At 51.1% G+C, this 17,703-nt stretch overlaps 6 protein-coding genes across 7 annotated transcripts; 3 read left to right on the top strand and 3 right to left on the bottom strand.

Moving 5' to 3' along the window:
* Nucleotides 1-3,274: 3,274 nt before the first annotated feature.
* Nucleotides 3,275-5,885, bottom strand: AAFC00_001877 (uncharacterized protein; the record flags this gene model as incomplete). The annotated part of the gene is made up of 2 exons (XM_069341133.1): nt 3,275-5,702; nt 5,773-5,885. The coding sequence occupies 2 exons, from the start codon at nt 5,883-5,885 to the stop codon at nt 3,275-3,277; spliced, it is 2,541 nt and encodes an 846-aa protein (XP_069204644.1).
* A 1,534-nt stretch (nt 5,886-7,419) lies between these two features.
* On the top strand, nt 7,420-8,938 carry AAFC00_001876 (uncharacterized protein; the record flags this gene model as incomplete). Its single annotated transcript, XM_069341132.1, has 4 exons — nt 7,420-7,467; nt 7,610-8,496; nt 8,555-8,811; nt 8,874-8,938. 4 exons carry the CDS (start codon nt 7,420-7,422, stop codon nt 8,936-8,938), a joined length of 1,257 nt encoding a protein of 418 aa, XP_069204643.1.
* Nucleotides 8,939-9,627: 689 nt separating this feature from the next.
* Nucleotides 9,628-11,786, bottom strand: AAFC00_001875 (uncharacterized protein; the record flags this gene model as incomplete). Of its 2 annotated transcripts, none has more annotated exons than XM_069341130.1 (2): nt 9,628-11,513; nt 11,570-11,786. In XM_069341130.1, 2 exons carry the CDS (start codon nt 11,784-11,786, stop codon nt 9,628-9,630), a joined length of 2,103 nt encoding a protein of 700 aa, XP_069204641.1. The 2 variants fall into 2 exon arrangements, with proteins under 2 accessions (XP_069204641.1, XP_069204642.1); XM_069341131.1 differs by having other exon boundaries at nt 11,570-11,648.
* Nucleotides 11,787-12,196: 410 nt separating this feature from the next.
* Nucleotides 12,197-13,328, top strand: AAFC00_001874 (uncharacterized protein; the record flags this gene model as incomplete). Its single annotated transcript, XM_069341129.1, has 3 exons — nt 12,197-12,392; nt 12,445-13,094; nt 13,149-13,328. 3 exons carry the CDS (start codon nt 12,197-12,199, stop codon nt 13,326-13,328), a joined length of 1,026 nt encoding a protein of 341 aa, XP_069204640.1.
* Nucleotides 13,329-13,775: 447 nt separating this feature from the next.
* Nucleotides 13,776-14,840, bottom strand: AAFC00_001873 (uncharacterized protein; the record flags this gene model as incomplete). The annotated part of the gene is made up of 3 exons (XM_069341128.1): nt 13,776-13,982; nt 14,039-14,233; nt 14,304-14,840. 3 exons carry the CDS (start codon nt 14,838-14,840, stop codon nt 13,776-13,778), a joined length of 939 nt encoding a protein of 312 aa, XP_069204639.1.
* Nucleotides 14,841-16,168: 1,328 nt separating this feature from the next.
* Nucleotides 16,169-17,610, top strand: AAFC00_001872 (uncharacterized protein; the record flags this gene model as incomplete). The annotated part of the gene is made up of 2 exons (XM_069341126.1): nt 16,169-16,486; nt 16,561-17,610. 2 exons carry the CDS (start codon nt 16,169-16,171, stop codon nt 17,608-17,610), a joined length of 1,368 nt encoding a protein of 455 aa, XP_069204638.1.
* Between the last annotated feature and the right edge of the window lie 93 nt (nt 17,611-17,703).

Genomic DNA, 17,703 nt, shown 5'->3' with positions numbered 1-17,703 from the left:
CCATACACCCAACGAACGAGCCATACCAAGACCTCTCAAAGAGAAAAAGATATATAATACACAAGCTACACACCACTCACATAGGTACACACAGAAAGCACCAAATACTGCACAACCCCATGCGCCATAATCTCGAAGCGTGACATCCGCGAGTCATTAGCCCAAACGCAACAGTGTCTTGCCAAAGAAAGGATATAAAAGAAGAGATGTTGGAAATACAAAGTTCTAGAATGATAATCAAGTTTATAGATAGAAATGCAAGGCCTGGCACGACCAGAACAAAACTCCTTTCAGCCATCGAGGCTGCAAATATGACAAGAAACACAATGCCCTCATGAAACTACTACTGCTGCAGCTGCAGTGGCAAGCCGACCCCCGCGACGTGAGCCCTGTAGGACCCCGCTCGTCACCGGAGCCCAAACATCCCTTCCAGCGTCCTTCTGTTCTATAACGATAGCGACGAAACAATTACCAATGGACCCCCCTATGACTGCCCCCCGCCCCCGGCGTACCGAATCTATTCCCCGCCACGCCTCCCTCGCCGCCTCCATGCTTGTTCTTGTAGGGCAGCGTCAAGTTCTTCGGGCCGCCTTCTGGGATCACGCCCCAGAATGCGCCGCCGAAGAGGGGGTTTGGTGCGGGAGCTGGTGCGGGAGCTGGAGCTGGGACGGGCAGGGCGTGGGCGGTTGGGAGGATTGAAGATGAGGGGATGGCGATGAGGAGGAGGGAGAGGAGGGTTGTTGTTGGTGAGGGGAGATGCATTGTGCTTCTTTTTCCTCTTCTTGAGGGTTTGAGGATTGGTTTGTTGGTTTGTTGGTTGGTTGGAGAGGTTGGAGAGGTTGGAGAGGGTGGGTCAGTCCACTGAGTGCTCGAATGGATCCTTGGATGAGTAGTGTCTTGATGGGTAATAGTAGATTAGGATGCAGATGTCGAGGCGAATCTTTGGAACTCTTTGTGCTCCGGCACTTTGGTGTGTAGCGAAGCCTTTTCGCACAGCGTAGTATATGCAACCTCGCAGGCAAGTTGTATCGAGTTCTGAACGAGTCCCTGACAATTCAAGAGAGGCGCAACTTCCTCTCATCTGTCTTCGCTGTGTTTATGTGCGTAGAGATGAGAAACGACGGAAGAACGACCGACACAAGGCCTGAATCTGTATATATCCTAGACACCGAAAAAACACCATTCGACTTACAATACGTCGATGCCTTTTTTGACATGCTACTAGTCTCACCTGTGCACCAATCTCACTACCGTTCTCGATGGGCAATTGCATCAGAATCAGAAATGTCACCCTTCGTCACGGACCCAACTCCACTCGAGGACGTGAGTCTAGCTCCTTGTACTCCGTACTTTTTCCTATCGTGGACAACATACAGGCCTTCTCGCTAGACCCGTCACGGGTTGCATACAACTGGTCGGCTGGCTATAGAGTGAGGATGGGCTAGACAGGCTCGATTGGAAAGGGGAGAGACCTGACGGTTGGACTTGTCTCAAGGCGTGTTTCATTGGATATGATGTAATATGGGATTGTACGGTAGGGTAAGTGTGGTAGCTTATTTGTGTTTGCGGTTTATCGTTGCGACCAGGAAGGTAAGGTGTGCGGTTAAGTGTATGAGTTGTAGCACTCGCTGCCGCTAGCCGGTAGGGTTTGAGGGTTTGCTTCATGGGGTTTCTTAGGATGCATTCGACATGCTTGTCCATGTGATGGTGATGTATAGTATCATGTCCCTTCGCTGCTTGTATAAGTAAGATGTCGACTCGACTCGACTCGACTGCATGCAACATGGACGCATGATACTTTGCCGTCAAGGCGAATAAGCAAACACTCAGATCCAGAGTCAGAAAGCCCTGACAAGACAACGAGAAACCCGTTGCACTTTCTAGCCCCCCCTCTCTCTATCCATTGAATCTCTACTGTATCTCTTCAAGTACAACGTACCTGGTAATTCACGCGCATAGTCCCGTCGTGCAAACAGTATTGTACCAAACAAAAGCTAGTCGCGCACTGTACCTTCCTCAAATAAGCCAGTCGATCCTACAAGTGCTGTGAAGAAACATACAGTGCTCATACAGTACTCTGAATCAGCCAGACCTGATCTTGACTTCATACCGACCACGATCCTCGAATACAGCCCTTCAATCCTCGTACTTCGGACCGAGTTGGAAGAAACAAAATACATCTTAGCCAATCTGTGCCTACCTTTCTGCATTCGACAAGGTGAAGAAAACGACCCAGCGTAGTGGTTCATGAAAGCCGTTGGTTAATGAAAACGGTTTATCCTCGATCTGTTCGTCTGACCGTTTATGTGGCTCGTGTGTGTTTCTTCTCTTGACTCGAACTGTCTGATGGCTGGCTTAGCCTTCCTTTTGTGAACTATTTAGTGATTTTGCATTGATGAATCAGCAAGGCAGGCATAAGGGGTAATCATGGATTCCTCCATGTTCCATCAGTTCTGTGTGAGGAGGCTGTCACTATACTCAATCTACTGTGCTTGGTCCCAACGGCCACTGAATTGATCTGGACTAGAGGCAGAGTGATCTGGCGATCGTTTCGTGGCTTATGTTCCTCCTTATAGAGCAGACTGGATGCAGATGCAGATCAGGTCAGGTCAGATCGCCATGTTGTGGTGCAGTCCGGTACAGTGTGCTGTAGTTGATTGAATCTTGTGAATTGCTGATCTTGTAGATGGCGATGAGAACTGTGCTTCAGCATGTTTCCTTTAGCATCTATACCGAGTACCTGCCTTATTTACCAGATAAAGTAAAGTCTAGATAGGTAATGAAGTGATGCAAACCTTCATGTAAGATGTATAGTACCTTGGGTAGAATAACGAGGCACAAGACAAGGTTGGTAAGGAACTAATGCTGTATATGCAATCAAGGAAAATAAACCACTTCGTTCGTGCCATAGGGGTATGGACCAATAACAACCTATATACCATCCCCTTTCTCCCCCGATCTACCAGCACAACATGCCAACGAGGAAATCAGCCTTTCAATCAGGCCTGCAGCCGCAGCTCCCTTACCCTCCTCCTGCCAGAGACAGAAGAACTTCGGTCAAGCCGTCGACCTGCTCATGTCATTTATGCGACGTGCCCCTTTTCCGGGGATCCATTATCGCTAAGTTTTCAGTAACATTAAATACCAAAAGAGAATAAGAAAAAAGTAGGCCGTACATGCTTTTCGTTCAAGATCGTCAGTAGAGGAAAATAAACTGCTTTTTTCTCTGAGTCCGCCTTGTCTACTACATCTATTGAGAGGTGGTGGGTTCCGATCAACCCAGCAACTCAACGTCCAGACCAATCGCTCTCATGAACAGATTGACCTCTCCAAGCTTGGCACCAGCCATGTCGGGAGGCAATTGCTTTGAGATTTCGACAGTCTGCATGACTCTCTCCTTGACACCGAGAACAAGTCTCTGTTGCTGCTCGGGCGAGGCACTGACACCCATGGTCGCCAAGAATTGCCAGACCTGGTAGTCAGAGCTCTGAGCGACATTCTCGGTGGTGAAGATATAAGGAAGAACGGGCTCCGCGAGATCGAATAGACGGTTGTAAAGTTGGTTCCAATTCGTCCAGTCGTCCTCGGGGATGTTCTGGCCAGCGGAGACTTGCTTGATGAGGACAGCGCGTGAGACAAGGATGGTCAGGAAAGAAACTCCAATCTTGGTACGCATGATGGCTTGCACATTGACTCGCTCGATAATCAGTCCCAAAAGACCGGAGATGATGCTCAGAGGTGCGTCGTTGATATAAGCAAGAAGGGTGGGGATGACAGCCTGCGCGAAGAGCTCGACCTCGTCACGGACTGTGCGGGGAAGGACAGGCTCGTCAGGGTGAGGATATGCTAGACGAATGACATCCAGAGAGTCGAGGTGGACAGACAACAGAGTGATGATGGTCAGACGCTGTTGGTCATCAATGTGTCTGAAGATTCTAGGAATGGCCTTTTTGCCCTTGGAGTGGGACAAGATGGCGATGAACGGATGAGGAATGTTTGGGTCTTGTTGGATGGGCTCCATGACTTTGAGGTTCGACCACAACTTCTGGTTGAGTTCTTGCGCGTGTGTTCTCCATTCAATGTGACGCTGAATCTCATCCGGATGGCTATCCTCGCGAGGTGGTGGAGGCAGATGTCTCTCGTGGTCTTCCATCTGCATAAGGGTAGCATATACGTTCTCGATGTTCCTGAGAGTGGCTTTTCGATCCGCAATGTGGCTATGACGCTGGGAGTGCGGGCGCAGTTCATTGTCGGCACGCTTGAAGTTCAGAAGCGGTCTGGGGGTCTTGGAGTTGCTGAAAGCAATCTTACCCAGACTGCCCTCGACGACGAGTTGCTTGTTCTTGGGTCTGGCTTTGGCAGCCTCGACAGCACGCTGGACTTGCTGCTCCATGCGCTGGATATGATTGTCGCCACCTCTGGGGTGTCTACGGCCACCTCCGAATCTGCCACCGGTCTGGAAGAGGTAGGTCTGGGCGAACTGGTTCAGAGGTTGGTGGGGGTTGGATCTGGGAGCTCCGCGGATCTGAGCGTAGACCTGGTAGTAAAAGTCCTCGGCAAGCTGAGCGTCAGCGATCTGATCATTAACACCGCCGGTCGCAGTCAGAAGCTGCTGCAACTGGATACGGGTGATGAAGTTCTTGTCCTGCGGGGTCATGAGTCCATTGCTCTTGGACAACAAAAAGATCTTGTGGTTACGTTTGGCGCGCTTGGCCTCTTCGGCGAGGAAGATGGCACGCTGCTCGTCAGTCATCTGCATCATCTGCTGAGCCTGAGTGACGGGCGGGCCACCGTGAGAAGGCCCTCGCGCATGGTCACCGCCGACCGGACCGCCCTGGGGGAGTTGCTGAGGCATCTGCGGTTGCTGTTGCTGTTGCTGCTGCTGTCTGGGACCGGTGGGGATCTGGACGGGCATGCTCTGCTGGTGTTGGTGCTGAGGCTGTTGGTGCTGAGGCTGTTGCATACCAGGGATGGGTTGAGGTGGAGTGCGCTGATCTGGCACGAAGGGAGATTGGCGCTGACCAGCAGCAGGCATGCCTTGATCCTGGTGCTGAGGGCGCTGCAGGATCTGCATGCCGGGAGGGAAAGACATGCCGGGCGGGGGCTGCATGAATTGCATCTGGTCGTGAGGGAGCTGGTACTGCTGCTGCTGCTGCTGCTGCTGCTGGTGAAGCGGGGGGGCTTGCTGAGGATACGGCGGCAGGTTCTGTGCGCCGGAAGGCTGTCTTGACTGAGAGCGCATGGCGGCTTCGACCTCCTCCAGACTCATCATCTTGCGCTGCGAAAGCGAAGAAGATAGCGGAGGAGGCTGCGGCTGCTGCTGAGGCTTGGGCTCGGTCGACTTCTTGGCGGGGAGACCCCAGATGCTGGCGCTGGCCTCGAGTTGAGGAATATACTCTGGCTTGCTGTAGTTCTCGTAGCCAGAGCGCGCGTTCCTGGGAGCTTGCTGGTGCAGGAAGGCGCTGGCGGGAGCCTGCTTGGGCTTCGAGGCAACAGGCTTGGGCTGAGCAGCCTGTCTGGCATTGTGGAGAGCCTCCTCTTCCTGCATCGTGTCGGCATACTGGGCAGTGTTCCCGAAGAAGTCGAAGTCCTTGCCGACTTTGGTCTGGGGGCCGCCGCCGCCAAAGGTGTCGTCGTTGAAGGCATCCTGAGACTCATCGAGGCGGTTGCCTAGTCCGTCGTACGTGTCTTCGAAGTCGAGGCTGGGGGCTCAGTGTCAGCAATGGGGTCAATGGGGTGTCAGGCGCGGCAAGGGATGGGACAAAGTGGTACATTTCCTCCTCGTCTCCTGCAGCTTTGTTGCTAGACAGACCGGCAAAGGCATCCTGCTGGGAGAAGAAGTTGCGGTCCTTGGGCAAGGTTGTGTCGAATCCGAAGAACGACATGGTGAAGGGCAGCGGGCAGCCTGGCCGGAGACTGTGTGTGTGTATACAGAAGCACAAGAAGGCGAATGTTCTTTACTTGTGGGTTGATTGATGATGATGATCAAGGCAAGGCAGAGTACGCGATGATGATGATGATGATGATGATGATGATGATGATGATGATGATATCAGATGCGATGCCACTTTGCCTTGCAGGAGGCACAGACGACGACGACGACGACGACAGAGCTCCGAAGTCTTGGCAGATGTAGGTAGCCTCAGGCATCCATTGCTCGTGCATTAGACCAGTATCACAGTACACAGTCAGGTAATTAAGGTAGTTAATCCTGTGGGCGGGGAGTGAATCGTCGAAAGTCATACTGATATATACGCATATTGTGACCATGATCTCCATTCTTTCTTTCTCTCTCCCTTCCCAGCTACCAAGCCCTCCCAACACCTGCAGGTACCGCGTTTCTGCGCTGCAACCCTGTGCCAAGACACGCTAAGACGGGAGAGCGTCGTGGACTCTGGGGGACGTCGTCGGCAAGCGGATAGGCAAAGCTCCCGTCAGCATGGGTCAAAGCACCTGAGGTACAGTAAGGTACAGGTAATTACAGTACAGTCAGGGAAACCCCCCCTTTTCTGTGTCTGGGAATAGTACTGTACTGTACTACGGTAGCGGTGGTGCATTGATACCGCATGGCTCCGTAAATAACACAAGACAGAACTGCATCGGAAGGTGTTAAAGGGGCTAAGCTGCTGCTACCTTACTCAGGCATCTCATATACTTGTAGTAAGATACATGTGACAGATACCTTGCCCTTACCGTACTTCATTTTCCGAATCATACCTACGTACTCGTACTCGTAAGACGAAACCTAGAAGAACCTTACTGCTGCACAAGTACTGTACGTGTTCCACTGTACGTGTTCCACTGTACGTGTTCCAGAGAAGCCCAGCCCAGAGAAAATAGCAGAGCTGAACAACACTTCGCAATACCTCTGTACAAGCAAGGTAGTGTTGATTGCACAGTACACGAGCATCTCGCTTATCGTGTCATCACTTGTCATCTCTACACTTCCCATTCTTACCTTATCCTTTTGGCTTTTGTACCTCACCTTCGGGGAGTGCGAGTCTCCTCCAGTTTTTATACCGTGTCCGCCGCTGCACACGTTACAACTTTAGCTCCCAGCTCATACCACCTCCGCTCCCTTTCCCCCTTCTATTCACTTCTCAACCGACCTCTGCCTTGGGTCTTTTATTGATCCCATCCGAGGATTATTTCCCTTATCTGACTTTCTTTGTTTCGGTTCATTCTCAACTTCGCAAACCTCCCTTCGCATAACAACACCGCCACGATTTCAAGGTGACAGGTAGCATCAACACTTCGCCGACTACCCTTCGTCGTCGTCGTGCGCCACACGACACAGACACATCCAATTCTGTCGAGTCTACTGATCTCCGCTCGTCGCTCTCGTCTGCAGACCCAGCTCGTGCAGCGGTCTCCTCAGAGCGCAAGCCTCCGCGCATCACGCCAGAAGACAGCGACAACATGGCTGGAACCACGCGCTATCTGCGCTACATCGTTTTTGCCTTTGTGGTATGCACACCATACATTTTCCATACATGTTCTATTCTGCCCGGGCCATCATGATCATCCTTTTTTGACGATCACCATATTCATCTTCATCCCAATCTCATCGCATTCTCATACACCAGCTGACTTTCTGCTTACCCTGCAGTGCCTTGTAATCGTCTTCTTCATCTCTTCATCCTCGTCCGTCCCCCAATCCTACGCCAACAAGGCCCAAGACCTCATCAAGGACTCGTCATCACGATGGCGCGGATCTCAAGCCGAGGACGTCAGGGAAGACACCTCAGCCTCAAATCCTGCCGCCGCCGATGATGCTGCCGCCGCCGTCCACACCACCACCCCCAACTTTCAATCCACCACTCTGAGGCCCACGGCTCCTGGTGAGCGCATGAACGCCACCTTTGTCACCCTTGCCCGCAACAGCGATGTCTGGGAGATCGCCCGCTCCATCCGCCAGGTCGAGGATCGCTTCAACCACGCATACAACTACGACTGGGTCTTCCTCAACGACCAGCCTTTCGACGAGCAGTTCAAGAAGGTCACGTCCGCTTTGACTTCTGGCAAGACCAAGTATGGCGAGATCCCGAAAGAGCATTGGTCCTTCCCGGACTTCATCGACCAGGACAAGGCCGCCAAGACTCGCGCCGACATGGCCGCCAGAAAGATCATCTACGGAGACAGCGTCTCTTACCGCCACATGTGTCGTTATGAGTCTGGCTTCTTCTTCAGACACCCTCTGCTCCTTGACTACGAGTGGTACTGGCGTGTCGAGCCCTCCATTGAGCTTTTCTGTGACATTGCATACGATCCATTCAAGTTCATGGCCGACAACAAGAAGAAGTACTCTTTCGTTTTGAGTCTCTACGAATACGTCGAGACCATCCCCACTCTCTGGGACAGCACCAAGAAGTGGATCAAGGCCAACCCCCAGCACATTGCTCAGGACAACAGCATGAACTTCTTGTCCGACGATGGTGGTGAGACGTACAACCACTGTCATTTTTGGTCCAACTTTGAGGTTGGCAACCTGGACTGGTACGTAAATACCTTTTTGCATTTTGTCTAGTCCAACGAGCTAATGATTTGCGATCAGGCTCCGATCTGATGCTTACATTTCTTACTTTGACTTCCTTGACCACGAGGGTGGTTTCTTCTACGAACGCTGGGGTGACGCGCCCGTCCACTCCATCGCCGCAGGTCTCATGCTTCCCAAGGACGAGATCCATTTCTTCAATGACATTGCCTACTACCACGTTCCTTTTACTCACTGCCCGACTGGCGAGCAGAAGAGACTCGACCTCAAGTGCCACTGCAACCCTAAGGAGAACTTTGACTGGAACGGCTATTCTTGTAAGTCTGCTTTTTTGTATTTCTGTAAATTGATCAATTGTGCTGACATACCTCGAATCTAGGCACGAATCGTTACTTTGAGCTCAACAACATGCCCAAGCCAGAAGGCTACGAAAAGGAACAGTGACTCTCCGGTAGTCACCGTGGATCGTCCTTTTGGCCCACTGTGGGCATTGCTTTGTTCGTTGTTCTGGTAGCTTGTTTTCTCCTGCTCGCCTCACTGTTGCTCTTGAGACCTTGTATGAATTGCTTCGCGGCCATGAAGAAAGGCGGCGGCGCTACGAGTAGGGTCAGGGGTTTCGAGAGGACCGTCCCCAGAGACTATAGCTCCGGCAGACCCGAAATGAGCCGCAAGATGGACGTGTATTGATTTTCTTTTTGTCCTTCTTCTCCCTGTGTCTGCTTTCTTCACCGTTGCCATGGAAAGCTCGGCTTCAAGCAGAAAAGCAAAGCAAGACGAGAGTCGAGAAACCATGTGTTCATCGATCACGCATTTGTACCCGCGTTTTGTCTCTCTATTGAGAGAGCTTGCGAAGAAAGATTACCAAAGAAAAATAGAAATCGAAAATCGAAAACTCTAAAACTGAGGGAGTTGACCTTTTTCTTTCCCATTTTCCTTGCCTCTGCGCTTTTCTGCAAAGGTACCGACGTTTTTTTAAAAAAAAAAAAAAAAAAAATTGATTAAGATACAGACAACATATTTACTGGGTGCTACTGTGAGTATCGCTGTGAACCTTCAGAAGCCATGTTCTGTTCTGTTACAAAATGGTCACGGGGACGACAATTGCAAGATTCGCGCAGGAGTGCTGCTCAGCTTCAACTCAGAATCAACGCCGTCTTTCCCCTCGCGAGAACATCGTGCCACGACATATCCGCATTGCCAGACCTTCCTCGCGCAGCCCAGACTTTCTCCGCGACGTCCCTGGCAGTATTGAACGAGCCCAGTCCACTCTTGGTATACGACCTCTCAAGCCATTTCGATACCGTCTCTCGATCCTTGGCATCCAAGGCTTCACACGCGGCAACAAAGCCCGGCCAGCAGAAATTCGCCGACGCGTCGTTTTGCTCTATTTTCTTGCGTTCGTGCACAAGCAGGTGATGGATGGTTTTCTTGACGTAGTGCTGCAAGACGAGCGAGTTGACGTCTCGCACGCGCCGGTAATAGTATATCATCAGCGCCGAGTGGATGGCTTCTATGAAGTCGTAGTAGAGCGAGCAGCGGGACTCGAACTCGTCGGGCGAGCGACGGGGTCCGATGACCGCCATGGCTTTGTACGGGTTTTGGTAGCTGCAGATTCGGCTCTCGAGAGCTTTGATCGAGGCGTCGAGACGGTGGTTCGCTACTTTGCTGTGGTGTCGCTCGAGTTCGTTGGCTAGGTAGGTCGCGTGCGATATGTATCTGAATAGATACTCTGGGATGCCGTAGACGTGCTCGAAGATGGTCGGCTCGGCTGCGTCCGAGGGATACGACATTAGTTGCATTTCGAGGTTGTCCGTGTCTAGGCTCAGACTTAGTTTGAGTCTGTCCGTCCATAGTGATGGGTAGCGGCAGGAGAATGAGCCGTCGGCGCTGAGTTCGTGGTAGGTCGCATTGGGTAGTGATGCTTGCAAGGCTGCATCACTGATGCATGTGCTTTCTTGCACGACTCGTAGATACAAGAATATGGCGTGGAGCATGAGGACCTTTTTCGATTTGCGCCGCTTCGAGAGTCCGTGGAGATAGATGAATCGCTCGGCGTCGAGGAGGAAACTTTTCGTGTCTTCCATTTGTCCAGAGACGACGCATATCGTGACCATGCTCAACAAGGCCATCAGCACTTCTTTGTATTTGGCTTTCTTGACGCTGCCGCCCTGCTCACGAAGGCTTGCTTGGAGCCGAGACTTGGCTTTGCTTCGGTATCGTTCGCCTGCAGTCTGCCACTGCGACGTCGTTCCTGTTTCTTGTCTTTGTATCTGCTCAAGATTCAACGCGCTCATGGCACAGATTGCGAAGAACAAAGCAGCTTTCGCGTTATTGGTGTCGCCTAGAAGGGCCATTTCGCCGTACGCAGACATGGCGCAAGGTAGATGCACAATACTCCATGGTGATTTCTCCTGCTTGAGCGGGACAAAGCATTGCAACATCGCTTCCTTGTAATGAACGAGCAGAGTATTGGTGATCAGAGGAGCGAGGTCGCCAAAATCACCTGCAATCTCCAGAGGCATAGCCAACTCTCGCGGTGAAGGCGTCCGTTGCAGGTATTCGGTCGGCGAGCTGTTCAGCAAGTCCTTGTAAAGATCGACATCTTGTATGTCTTCTTCAATGCTCAAGGACGCGGGAAACTCAAACAAAGTGTCAAACGAATCATTGAACACCGGTGTCCGCGACCTTGTGTCGAAGAAGTCCAGGTCAACGACATGGCGATTCGGGGCTACATCAATCACTTCGTCCCAGTGTGATTGCCTGATCACTTCGTCGATGTCGTCTTCGATGGTGTTACTGATCGGCTGGTCTTCTTGATCGCTTGGAATTTCATTATGACTTTCTATGGAGCTTGCTGATACACTCGTTGTGAATACGCTGAAGGGACCACTGCTAAGAGTAGTGTTATGGACATCTTCATGTGGTCCTGTGAATGATTCGAGGTCTTGCAATAAGGTCTCGACTTTCTGACCATTGACCTGTCCAAGCAGCACTTTGCATTCTGCTTCACGTTCGGCGACTTGATGAGGTCAGTCGAGTCTCGTTTCACCTAGGTATGAGCTGATATAGACTGACCAGAAAACAGAGCTTTCCGTCGTGCACTGACTTCGTGTTCATTATTACATTGTTCATCATCTACATCCTTGGCTTCCATCCAAGACAGCCTTGGGGCGACTTTGTTGCTCCCGCATTGCAACTTCAACCTCTCACAAGGTGAGCATTTGGGCTCCCTGCGGTCACACTTGACCTTCCTCGTTCGACATGTCGAGCAGGCAGCGGCAGACCGACCCATCATCGTCTGCTGATATGAAAGCAGACATAAACTTCATGACCGAAAGCCGAAATCATCAGGATATCGGTAGAATGATAATAGCTTTGGACGAGCATGGTGGGATAGTCCTCACGTCGGGGTTGGCCTTCCATTTGGAGAACAACCGCTTCGAGACAGAGCCCGGCCAAGGGTCCTCTGATAGCCGATGGTAGCCGAGCTGCACGGACGACCTCTAGATCAGGCAAGCGACGTCGGACTATCAGCCTCCATCCAACACACCACTCGGCCCGTAGTCAGTTGATACGTTGCGCAAGTCTTCCAATATGACTTCCATAGATATATCAAGTAGTCCATAGTAATAGAGACAAGAACATTCGACTTGATTGAAACATCCTTGGCTCTTTATCCATCTACTACAGTGTGAGGCTTTAATGGCATCCTCAAAAGCCAAAGTCCTCCTTTTTGGAGGCGGTGGAGTTGGCACCATCACAGCTCTAAATCTAGAGGCCGGTGGACTTACATCAGTGACTGCTGTGTTGCGGTCCAACTATAACACCGTGATCAACAAGGGTTTCGATATCAAGTCTTGTGATCATGGCACAGTCAGCGGATGGCGCCCTAGCAAAGGTAGCCTTTCCCAAAATCTCTCGTGACCATCGAATCTAATAGTGCTCGTCAGTTCTCAAATCCATTCCTCTTACCTCAGAGGAGAAATTTGACTACATTGTGTGCACGACAAAGAACGTCCCAGACTGTCCTCCTACCTTGGCCGAGCTCATCGCTCCTGCTGTGGTCCCAGGTCATACCGTGATTGTCCTGGTCCAGAATGGTTTCAATATCGAGCTACCAATGTTCAAAGCTTTCCCAGACAACATTGTCCTGTCCGGAGTCAGTCTGATCGGCTCTCACGAAGTTCAACATGGTGTCATCGAGCACGATGACAACGATCGTAGCTTCATCGGCCCATTCCATAACCCTCGACTAGACCCAGCGAAGGAAGAAGCCGCCGCTAAAGAATACGTCAAGCTGTACTCTGCATCCGGCAAGTGCTCTTGCGAATTCACGGATGATGTCCCGTTCACTAGATGGCGAAAGCTGATATATAACGCCTGCCTGAACTCGATCTGTGCCCTCACGGGTCTTGATACTGGACGACTTCGTCTAGCAGATGACCTTGTCGACAGTCTTGTCAGACCCGCCATGGAGGAGATCAGAGCCGCGGCGAAAGCTAACGGCGTCGAGTTGCCTGCTGATGTGTGTGATTTCATGATCAATCTTGATCCCGTCACCATGTACTTGCCACCGAGCATGCTGGGGGATGTCAGAAAGGTATAATCGACAAATCGTCGCTTGATTAAGTTCGATCACTGACACAACCCACAGGGAAACTACACGGAATACGAGAACATTCTGGGCGAGCCTCTGCGAGCTGGTACGGCTCTCGGAGTACCCATGCCTACTCTGACAGTGCTCTACCACTTGCTGAAGGCTATTCAGTGGCGAACAAAGGAGATCAACGGAGTGGTCAAGATACCTCCCAAGGAGTCCTTCGTAGCCAAGTAATGTTCTGCGGCATGATGCCACCTGCTTGTCACGACAGCGGGTGGCCGAGATGAAGATAGTAGAATAGAGAATCGACGCAAATGAAAAGCTTACGATATCATGCAGCCTCGATTCAGCACACTTTCAGCGCTTTTGACTTGCATGTTTTTCACTTCTCGCAGCTCTGATATTGATCATGTAGCATACTGATCTTAGAGGGTTCTCTGGCGGAGCGTGGCGGAGACACATAGCAGTAGTGAAGGGTTGCAATTGCTGTTCCTCGCCATACACACTGGCCTCAAGAGAGCGTTCCCAGACTCCGCTCTGAGCACACAAGATCCAGACATCGTTGATAGATTACAAGCCCAACACAATATTACATTGCGCACTTCGGGAAAGTTTCTTATATGATATATATGCGTATTCATTAATCATTCTAGATATCTGCGTGAATAATTGCACCTCGATCTACTTGACATTCCAAGGCTTGACCTCCTGCGACGGATCAAAGTCATGAAGGTTATCAGGGTCATAGTCTCCAGACAAGTACTTTCCGGGGTCGATAAAATCGACAAAGCCAATATTAGGCGCCGACACAGTGTAGCCCATGATTCTCTGTGCCTCAGGAGACCAGGACATGACTTCCTCCGGGGAGTGGATAAGATATTGATTCTCCTGCATCGTTTGTCAGTTTGCAAAACGTTGCTTGAGGAATGCGGGAAACTACTGACCTCCGATCGCATGTAACCCCGGCAGAAAAACATGCCGTGCATAGGTCTCTTGGTGTCGGTGGTTTGGTTCGCTCCGCCCGCGTGGTAGGTGGATCCCAGCATCACGTAGGCGTCGCCTTTGTTCATGACGGCGTAGTCTACTTCCTCGAACAATGGGACGCGGTTGTTGTCCCAGAGGTGCGAGCCAGGGATTACCTGCTAGCCATCAGCATCTCATCTCATCTCATTACTGTACAAAAACCTTTGAGAAGCACAAAATTCTTACCTGCGTTGCCCCGTTCTCGATAGTCGTGTCAATCCCCGGAATCAGAAACGACAGCTCCACGTCCGAATGCTTCTGATACCCAGTCTGCGTCTGATCCTTGTGGTCCACGTGATAGTTCTTGTCGTCACGATGCAGTCGCTGGGCTTTGCCTCCGGGGCCGATTTCCATGGTCGTGCTGATGCTCATGATGGCCTTGCTGGTGTATGTATGCTGCGTCTCGCCGTAGAAGTTGCTTGTCGTCTTATCGACAAACTCGGCAGTGAGAGCAGAGACAATAGGGGCAACGAGCAAGTTTTCACGGAATGCCTTACTGCGAGCTACAAGGCGTGGGCAGCGTCGAGTCTCGGGTGGGAAGAGGTCGCCTTTCCATGGCTTGTCTTTGTCTAGATATGGTCGAGTCTCGGCGTTGATCTGGTCGACGACCTCGGGGGTTGTGAAGTTCTTGATGATCAAACAGCCATTTTCTTTGATGCAGTTGATGATGTTCTCCGTCTCGGAGACATGGATTCTCTTTAGGGATGGGACGGTTCCTGGCATGTTTGCTTGGTATAGGTGTTATATGATGAGCTTTTTATTGGGAGAACTTGTCTACGATAGAAACAAAAAGGCAATGCTGTGGTCTTGAAAGATGACAAGTGGTGGATGAGATGCTGCTCTTATGTATGATGCTGACGGTAGTTTCTATCTATCCGAGCAAGAAGAGCCGATAGTGCCACCACATAAATGGTAAGCATGTCTATCACGACTCCGCAGCCTCCCCCATCTTCGGCTTCCCCTTCGAGTCATACTGCACACTCGATGTCCTGCGGAGCAAGAGCGAGGGTGGCTGTAGATAAGGGGCTGGATAAGGGTAGAAGCCAAATTCGCTACCCCAATCCGTTTTTAGTATGGTAGGTCTACACCGAGATGCTGATGCGGGGTTGTGTCTACAAACATACCTTAAGGTATGTTGTGGATGGGAACAGATTATATGTACAATGTGACGCACTCTTACTCGGGTAATGTGATTCCGGTGCAGAGGAAGAGCTTGATGAGCAAATATCACAATGTAGAATGGCTTTCATGTGTCAGCTATCCGTCATGCTGCTGTTGAATAGGGCGTGTTGGATTGAGCTTTCATGCTGCGAGTATCATCATGGACGTCGTCTCGTGCCAGTTCCAGACGCTGCTTTACTCATTATCTCGTGCGACTCTGGATTGAGGAAGATAAGTTATTAAGAACCATATAGTCAGAGTCAAGCAACATTCATGCATACTGTTCACAATCTATATTTACTAATGTGTGCTACAATGATCGGTCATTCGTAGAGTGAGACAGACAAAGCAGCTTATACACTATATACAAGCAATGCTTACATGTTCGTATGACGAACGATTCAATCTAAGAGCAGACACCTCGGAAGTATAAGGCCATTACCGAAGCAGTACAGCTGTGAATGCCGTTACCTTAACAGTACGGAGTCTTACGCTATGGTGTTGTGCCACGTAACCTTGGCGTCGGGGGTCACTTGCCAAATTGGTTGCAATCTGTTAAAGGCACCCAACCCCAGATAGGCGGTGTTGTGCAATAGGATATCTCGATAGGCAAGTTGACTCTATTCCGGCCTTCCAAGGTCCCACAACAGTTGACCGAGTACGATAACCCTGTACTCTCTTGGTATTGTTAGAGATGTTCGTCGGTAGTCTGTAGACAGGGAGATGCGGCCGTCCCGTTCTCGCGGTGGAAAATTAGAGTCTATATAAGGAGTAATACCTGATTGCAGCGTCCTGTAGACGTATCCATTACCTTACCGTCCTCTTGATTGTCGTAGGTTTGTGTTGTCTTGTCACGTCGATTCCCATAATCAGCTCTCATATCCGAGGAAATGTACGACATCCTTGTTGTCGGTGCCGGCCTCAGTGGTCTACAAGCTGCCACCACTGCTCATCAAGCCGGCAAATCAGTGCTTGTCGTCGAAGCCCGTGATCGTGTAGGCGGCAAGACTTGGAGTGTTCCTCTCGCTTCTGGTCGTGGAAGTGTCGAGTTCGGCGCCGCTTGGATCAATGATACGAACCAGAGACGAATGTGGGCGTATGCTCAGCAATTCGGATTGGAGATGGTCACCCAGAGCGTCGAGGGAAAGTGTGTGATGCTCGAGGAAGGTGGCGAAACGCATATTTTTCCTTTTGGCAAGAGTCCAAATGTAAGTTGGTTCCGTGTTTCTATCTTGAAGACAGAAACATTTCAATGTGATCAGGCTCTGACGCACACGCAAAGTTCTCAGCAGAAGAAGTAGCAGATCTAGAGCGCATCCGCGACATGATCCATGATGCATCTATGAAGACATATAATCTAGCCGAGGAGGACAGCATGACGCTCGCCGAGTACGTGACCAAGCACAAAGGCTGCGAGAAGACCCAGAAGATGGTCAACCTCTGGACCCGCGTAATGATCGGATGTGAACACACAGAGTGCACAGCGGGCTTCTTTATCGATTATGCTCGCCGAGGTGGTGGTCTAATGCAGATGCGATCGGACAGCAAACACGGTGGCCAGTACCTTCGCTTCAAGACAGGTTCGCAGTCTGTCGCGAAAGGCATCGCAGTCCGTTTACCAAAGAACAGTGTGCGTCTTTCCACGCCCGTGGTGGCAATAGACGACAAGAAAGCCCACGTCGTCGTGACTTCCACAACCGGCGAAGCATTCAAGGCCAAGAAAGTCATCATATCTCTGCCAACTCCACTATACAAAGACGTAAATTTCTCGCCACCCCTACCAGCTGCAAAAGACCTAGTAACATCAAGCACCTTCCTGGGAACATACACGAAAGTGATATTATGCTACGACGAGCCCTGGTGGTTAGAAGCCGGCTACAGCGGCCTGACACTCGCGTTCGAGGGCCCCGTCGCAGTAGCCCGAGACACGAGCGTGGCAGCCAACAAGCAGTTCTCCCTGACATGCTTCGTGAACGGCGAGCCAGGCCGCACATGGAGCAAGCTGCCACAGCACGAACGACGCGCGCAGGTCCTGGCTCAGATCGCGACCATGTACGGCGAGCACGATGCCGTGTACAAGCCGATTGAGATCTTCGAGCAGGAGTGGATCAACGAGGAATTCAGCAAGGGCGCGGTCTGTCCGATTCTCGGCGACAAGGGTATGCTGTCCAAGGATGCTGCGTATAGGCAGCCCGTGGGCAATCTTCACTTTGTGGGGACTGAGTTCGCCAGCGAGTGGAAAGGGTATATGGAGGGCGCGCTGTGCTCTGGAGAAGTGGGTGGGCAACAGGCGGTTTCGGCACTGCAGGAGAGTCCTCGCTCGAAGCTATAGACAGAGCACTGGAAAGACGAAATGATGACTGAAGAGTAGATGAGTGTCAATTAAGAAAAACGTGCCAGACGTAAAAACTATCTACACTCATGA

This window comes from Neodothiora populina (genome assembly GCF_041146345.1).
Source record: "Neodothiora populina strain CPC 39397 chromosome Unknown canker_contig_13, whole genome shotgun sequence".
Lineage (NCBI taxonomy): Eukaryota > Fungi > Ascomycota > Dothideomycetes > Dothideales > Dothioraceae > Neodothiora > Neodothiora populina.
Note: the sequence above shows the minus strand (reverse complement) of the source record. Positions and strands in the feature narration are given on the sequence as shown.